The sequence below is a fragment of the Helianthus annuus genome, chromosome 5 (assembly GCF_002127325.2).
Source record: "Helianthus annuus cultivar XRQ/B chromosome 5, HanXRQr2.0-SUNRISE, whole genome shotgun sequence".
Lineage (NCBI taxonomy): Eukaryota > Viridiplantae > Streptophyta > Magnoliopsida > Asterales > Asteraceae > Helianthus > Helianthus annuus.
Genome location: NC_035437.2, coordinates 165993711 through 166001224, shown reverse-complemented (window position 1 = coordinate 166001224; position 7514 = coordinate 165993711). Strand labels below are relative to the sequence as shown.

Below are 7514 nucleotides of genomic sequence, written 5' to 3'. Positions count from 1 at the left end.
TACAACCTGCACTCACCACATACATTCATAACATTAGCACACATTATATAAACAAGATTCATTCGCGTACACTTCACATTTCGTCATCTTTCAAACTTTAAGCATTTCATTTGCGTATCCATTTCCTGGTGAGGCTTCAATAATGTACCTGCATTACTTTTCATTCTCAAGGTACACCATTAATAATGTTAACCCTCAACGTGTCTAAATCATGCATACATACGTACCTACATACATACATACATACACATCTACATACGTACAAACCTTTCCTACATCATTACATACATGCATACACTCGTACATATCTTTATACATACATACATACACATCTACATTCGTACATACCTTTCTTACATTATTACATACATGCATATACTCGTACATATCTTTATACATACATACATACATACATACACATCTACATATGTACATACCTTTCCTACATCATTACATACATGCATACACTCGTACATATCTTTATACATACACACATACACATCTACATTCGTACATACCTTTCCTACATCATTACATACATGCATATACTCGTACATATCTTTATACATACATACATACACATCTACATATGTACATACCTTTCCTACATCATTACATACATGCATACACTCGTACATATCTTTATACATACACACATACACATCTACATTCGTACATACCTTTCCTACATCATTACATACATGCATACACTCGTACATATCTTTATACATACACACATACACATCTACATTCGTACATACCTTTCCTACATCATTACATACATGCATATACTCGTACATATATTTATACATACATACATACACATCTACATATGTACATACCTTTCCTACATCATTACATACATGCATACCTTTACGTACACGTGCTAGATCACGCGTACCTCTTACATAATCATACATTATTTACATAGGTCTTAGACTTAGCTTTATAGCCCATAAACATCTAAGGAACCATCAAAATCATGTTTGGAAGGTCCGCCGTAGACCACGGATGACAAACCGAAGCCTACGATACATAAATCACCTTAAATAACAAGATTTCAGCTTTTGGAACTTGGGGAGGCCGTCGCCGACGGCCCTAGGGGCGTCGGCGACGGGCCTTGCATTTACCCGTAGCCAGAAACACCCGTAGACAGGTAAATAAGGCGTCGGAGGAAAATTGGTTTTCTAGAGCCCGTCGGCGACGGCCCTAACCCCGTCGGCGACGGCCTCTAGAAAACCCCTTTTTCTGCAGATCCGTTTCGTCGTCCGTACGCACTAAAACGCGCATAACTTTTTAACCGTTTACCCGTTTAACCTCCCGTTTCTTCCTACATGCTTGTAAATTCACATTCTATCATATGAACTTAAAATCCCATATCCGGATTAAGGAAATTGTTAACTTACACGCTATCGGCTTATTATTCATGTACAATTATTCGACCCGTTCATGTTTTCATCAAACATTTCATTCGTTTTAGCCCAACACTTACACGAACCTTATAACCATAATACTTTTACATTATCCGGGGTTTCGTACTTGGGATTTACGTACCCGATACCCGGTATGCGTTAAACTTATTCATTTCATTCATTTATACGAAAACAACTTGGTTAATACAATTTCAACTTGCTAACTTGATTGTCCATTAACCATAACTCACAATCGGGTATTTATACTATTAATTCGCGCCTCTAACTCTTGATTAGCGTGCTTATGTACCATTCTGTCACACCATGCTAGTAGCGGAAGCGTGTTGCGTGTGACGTAAGAAAGGTAATCATTGCATCCAATCATGTATCACCGGCTCAAGACTTGTTTCCTGAAATACATGTTGTTTTAAAAAGTCAACAAAAGTTGAGCGAGTTCATGCAGTTTTTGTTATCATATGTAATCGTAGTATTCATGAAAACGAAATCTTGTAATCATAGTATTCATGAAATTGAGATCTTGTAATCGTAGTATTCATGAAAATGAAATCTTGTAAACGTAGTATTCATGAAAATGAAATCCTGTAATCGTGGTATTCATGAAAATGAAATCTTGGTATCGTAGTATTCATGAAAATGAAATCTTGTAATCATAGTATTCATGAAAATGAAATCTTGTAATCATGGTATGTTCTGATTCATTCATGGAGTCTGTTAAGGATCTATCAGTGGGTAGCGAGCCCCTGACGTAATGTACCATAAGTAAATAACCAAACCGAGAACACTTTGTTATCATTTGGGATCACAAAAGCACTCCACGGTTAACAACTAGGAGTGGGGCGTGCCTCAAGCCCAATAGATCTACACCTTTTGCACCTTGGTCACTATGTGATTAATGGTTACTAATGTTATCATCCTACTTATGCACATTGATCATGTTATCTTCTACTCCATAACTAACATACCAATAGTTTAGCATGTATTTCCCCTCGATGTTTTTGAAAACAAAACATTGAAATCAGTGAAAGGAGGGACATGAACTCACAAGTTTGCGTTCCTGTATGAAATACCGTAGGGAGCGTCCGTACGTGTGATTAACCTACATGTGTACTAACTTTATTAGACACTAGGTCTTTCGGACCTCGTACAAGTTGTTCATCTTGAATTCTTTATTATGTTCTCGTTTGTCATTTTTGGAACAACCTTGTATTTTAGAGCGTTGATAGTTTACTCGCTCGATTGTTATGTGTATACATGTATTCTATTCGTATTGAATTCATAAGCGTATTCATGTATTCTATGTGTATCGACTTATGTGTGATCGGCTTCGTTCTTCACCCGTCCTCGTGCAGCGCACGCATGTTATTGAGCCTTTGCTCATGTCATTGGGCCGAGTCCATGTCATTGGGCCGAGCCCATGTCATCTATGTTATTGGGCTCTAGCCCATGATATATTGTTATTGGGCCCTTGCCCATGAATTCTTGCTATTGGGCTCTAGCCCATGATTTATTGTTATTGGGCCATGCCCATAATCAGTTTTGTGAGTCCATTAATAATCTTGCATTTTTATCCAAATTTTACTAAGTATAGGACTTTTAAATATGTTCATGTCCTAAAATAAATACTTAGTAATTTTATAGATTTTCAACTTTCCGGATTTTTTTATCGGTAGTATATATTTGTATTCGTTAAGCGTTCTAAAAATATCTTATTTTTAGACGTCTCGTCGTAGTGGCTTTATAGGTATATTTCCGCGTCAAAGAGTCGCCCAAATGTTGTAGTAGTTTCCCGCGGTGACGATACGCTCGTTTTATCGTCGTCGAGTGTTATGTATTTCCATTTCGGCCATTTTATTTAATTGACCGGTTTACTAGCATTTCTTGGACCATGTAGGAACATGTATGTGTATTTATTTTGACCACCCTATAGGCATCTAATACATACACATATAGCACATATTACATGCACTTGACAAGTTACAAAAAAAAATGTATATATAATTTTTACCAAAAATTATATGTACATATATGGTTACATTTTTTTAACCATTTATTTTCGTAAAAGAATAAGTTTAAGTACATAAGACTTATTGAATATTTAAGACTTAAATATTCTCATTAGGGTTTCCAAAATGACGTTTATGACCACTAATCGCGTTTAACATTGTTAATCACCTTTTAATCATACTTTAATCGCGATTAGATTTTTAGAAAAATTCGTCATAGTTTCCCATAAAACTATGGCGTTTTCTACGTTTCAAAAACGTATTTAATCAGTGTTTAAACCCATAATCATAATCAATTCTCCAATCAATTTTCAATACCTCAACTTTACTTACATGCTAATATAAACTTTAATCCCTCATTTCCATGAATCTAACAAGTGTATTTTAACAACTTGATTATGACAAATAATTTTCATGTTTTTGCTAGACTTTTAAATAAATCATTTTTGCAATAACTTCAGATCAAGTTTCACCCTTTAACACCTTTGATTACAAGGCTTTTTATGATTATATTTAGTAATAATCAAGTCTTTTAACTAGTCTTGTAAAATCAAAGTCTACTAATCTTTCAAGATTAGGTTGTAAACCCCTTTTAAACTCTTGTTTCTTTATGAGATCTTTTAAAAATATAATTAGTTCATGGAAGTGAGTATGATGATCTTACAAGATTTAAACATATTCATGTTTAAATCATATATTTATGTTCATCATGGTAAGATGAACACAAATATAAAATACTACATGATATTAACAACATGATCATCATAAATATAACCTTTAACTCACTAATATTAACAAAAATAACATAATCATCATGAACACATGAACAGATTAACACTAAACAACATAAATCAACACATAATATATTCATATTTAGTGTTTATTAGCTTTGTGTTTAGGGTTTTTGATTATGTTAAGTTTTAATTTCAAGATCAACAACTTGTACTTCTATCATTAACTAGTAAAATAAACCTTAAATATTGTGTTTAGAAGACTCACAATCTTGCACAAGCCAAAGTAAGAAAACAAGAAGACAATCAAGCTCCAAGAAGACTCCTAGTGATGCTCCATAATGGCTAGATTATGTGAATTTTGAGGAGTTTATGGAAGGTTTAAAGGTGTTTTCTTGGGGGGTATATGGCTGCCGATTTTTGGGTCTCCAAATGAGGGTTTCTTTCTTTGAATTTTGTGGAAAAAAAAATGATAGGATAAGGAATGATTCAAGTATGGTGTTTAGGTAAATCTTTAAACAACAACTTCTATCACTCACCATACTTCAAGTCTTCACAAATTCAACAAGTAAAGTGGATGGGCCCCACTTATTGAACGTAAATACATGGGGGAGGACTTTTAGTGTATTTTTTTTTACTTTCTTTTTTTATAAAATATGTTAACTAGGTAGATATTTACTAATTTGCTAGATATTTTAGCCATTAGTTTAATTTAGGGTAATTTGGAGTTAAGGATAAACTAAGGTTATAACAAAGTCTAATTTGTTTACTAGTTTAGTGGGTATTAATTTTGGATGGTAAAAATACCACTAGTTCGCTTACCGGTTCGATATCGGGTGACATACGAAATGTGAAATATAGTATCGGGAGCGATGGTTTTAGTTTACCATTGTTGCTATGGCGTTTATGTAAGGTGTTTATGACGCCAAAATATCGCTAACTAGCTCGCTAGTATTTTCGTTTGCTTGTTTCATGACCAAAAATGTCGCCTACTAGTTCGTCGAACCGCTAACGGACTAGTTTAGCGCATAGCGACGTAATGCCGGAAACTTGTGATTATGAACATTCCGTTGATATCATTTTATTGTTTTAGTATGTTTTTCATCAATTGACATTATTCCAAAGTCCCGGAAATGCTTTATTATAGGTTCGGACGTGTTAAAAATGCTATATTTTAAGCTAAAACGGGCATTTTTGCAATTAGGGCGTTATACCGGAAAGTCTTGTTTCTTTGCAAGATGTGTTTTCATAATAATGTTTTCTTATATAAATGGACTCAGTTATGTTATCCGAGTGTCATTTTTCAGTGTTTTGATCTGATTTCACGGTTTGCTGGCATGAATAGTGTAACCGTGAATAGTGCGCGCAGCACTTTTTACCAACACTTTTAGGACATTGTTTGTTTGGTTTCGCCTTACGACTAAAACCAACATATGTTTTAGCTTTGTTTTCTTGTCCTAACGCTGTTATCCAGTATACGACACAGTTATGAAATTAAATTACGCTAAATGCATGAGATTTAGAAATATAAGTAGTGATTAGATTGTACGGAATTACCAGTTATTTGCCAATTGTTACATTCTCCCCCTGTTAAAAAGAATTTCGTCCCGAAATTCAAGTTGAGCCATCCTTTGCAGGAGTCTTCTTAAACAGGTGGGGATATTTTGCCTAAATCTGATCTTCACGTTCCCATGTGTACTCGGGCCCGTGACGTGAATTCCAGCAGACCTTGACTAGTTCGATATTACTTCTCCTTGTCTTGTGGACCTTCCGGTCCATAACCCCAACGGGTTCTTTGGTAAACTGGAGCGTATTGTCTACATGAATTTCATCCGCTGGAATGATAACTGTATCAACGGTCGGACTTTTCTTGAGATTCGACACATGAAATGTGTCGTGTACGTTACTGAGTTCTTCTGGCAGTTTCAACTTGTACGCGACGGTACCGATCTTTTCTAGAATCTCTAATGGCCCAATGTATCTCGGGTTCAGCTTTCCGCGTTTCCCGAATCTAGCTACGGCTTTCCAAGGCGAGACTTTTAGTAAGACTTTATCTCCAACCTCGAAGGATAGTGGTTTACGTCTCCTGTCCACGTAGCTCTTTTGTCTGTCACGAGCCGCTTTGATACCGTCTCGTATCTTTTCTAGCTTGTCAGTAGTCTCTTGGACTAGTTTAGGGCCAATGAGTTGTTTGTCTCCGACTTCCGCCCAACACAGCGGTGATCGGCACTTCCGTCCGTATAGTGCTTCGTATGGGGCGGCTTTGATGCTTGTGTGATAACTGTTATTATAGGAAAACTCCACCAGCGGTAAATGAGTATCCCAGTTTCCGCCCAAATCTATCACACAGGCGCGAAGCATGTCCTCCAACGTTTAGATGGTTCGTTCGCTTTGTCCATCGGTTTATGGATGAAATGATGTCCTTAGATCCAACGAGATCCAAGCGATTCCTGAAATGATTGCCATATTCTTGACACAAAGAGACCATCGCGATCCGAGATTATTGAAATAGGTACTCCTTGACGTGCTATTATTTCTTTGAGATAAAGCTCATCTAACTTCTCTGTACTGTCTTTCTCGCATATTGGCAAGAAGTGAGCTGACTTGGTTAATCAATCGATGATAACCCAAATCATGTCATGACATCGAGTGGTCCGTGGGAGTCCTGTAATGAAATCCATTGATATATGTTTCCATTTCCAAACGGGAATCTCGGGTTGTTGTAATAGTCCAGATGGCTTTTGATACTCGGCCTTGACCTTTGCACAAGTTAGGCATTTCCCAACGTAGGTCGCACTATCTCCTTTGAGATTAGGCCACCAGTAATATTCCTTTGCATCCTGATACATCTTATCAGATCCAGGATGTATTGAATATTTTGACTTATGTGCTTCATCCAACACTAAGTCTAGCAATCCGCCAAAGTAAGGAATCCAGATTCTTCCCAAAAGTACCTTGTGCCATCTTTGATCTTTTCTAGTAGTTTCTCTAATCCTCGCAAGGATTCTGCTTGAATGTTCTCCGACTTTAGAGCTTCTAGTTGTGCATCGTGCACACGAGTAGTGAAGTTCATCTGAATGGTTAACTCTAAAGCTCGTACTCGTAAAGTTTTGACTCTTTCTTTCCGGTTTAGAGCATCCGCTACAACGTTTGCTTTTCCCGGATGGTACCTGATTTCGCAGTCATAATCGTTCAACAATTCTACTCATCGCCGTTGGCGCATGTTTAATTCCTTTTGGTCGAATATGTGTTGAAGACTCTTATGATCGGTGAATATGGTACACCTAGTACCATAGACGTAGTGGCGCCAAATCTTTAAAGCAAATACCACTGCGCCCAACTCTAGA

At 36.6% G+C, this 7514-nt stretch overlaps 1 protein-coding gene across 1 annotated transcript; it reads right to left on the bottom strand.

The window, feature by feature from the left end:
• Nucleotides 1-5835: 5835 nt before the first annotated feature.
• On the bottom strand, nucleotides 5836-7240 carry LOC118492203. The gene is made up of 2 exons (XM_035990051.1): nucleotides 7122-7240; nucleotides 5836-6253 (listed from the first exon to the last, which is right to left on the bottom strand). The coding sequence occupies exons 1-2, from the start codon at nucleotides 7238-7240 to the stop codon at nucleotides 5836-5838; spliced, it is 537 nt and encodes a 178-aa protein (XP_035845944.1).
• Nucleotides 7241-7514: the final 274 nt, after the last annotated feature.

Bases quoted from the DNA above. Each gene is read 5' to 3' on its own strand.
- LOC118492203 (XM_035990051.1), bottom strand. From the start codon at position 7,240: ATGAACTTCACTACTCGTGTGCACGATGCACAACTAGAAGCTCTAAAG. The intron at 6,254-7,121 runs GTACTTTTGGGA...CTACGTGGACAG, and splicing joins AAGATCAAAGATGGCACAAG to GAGACGTAAACCACTATCCT.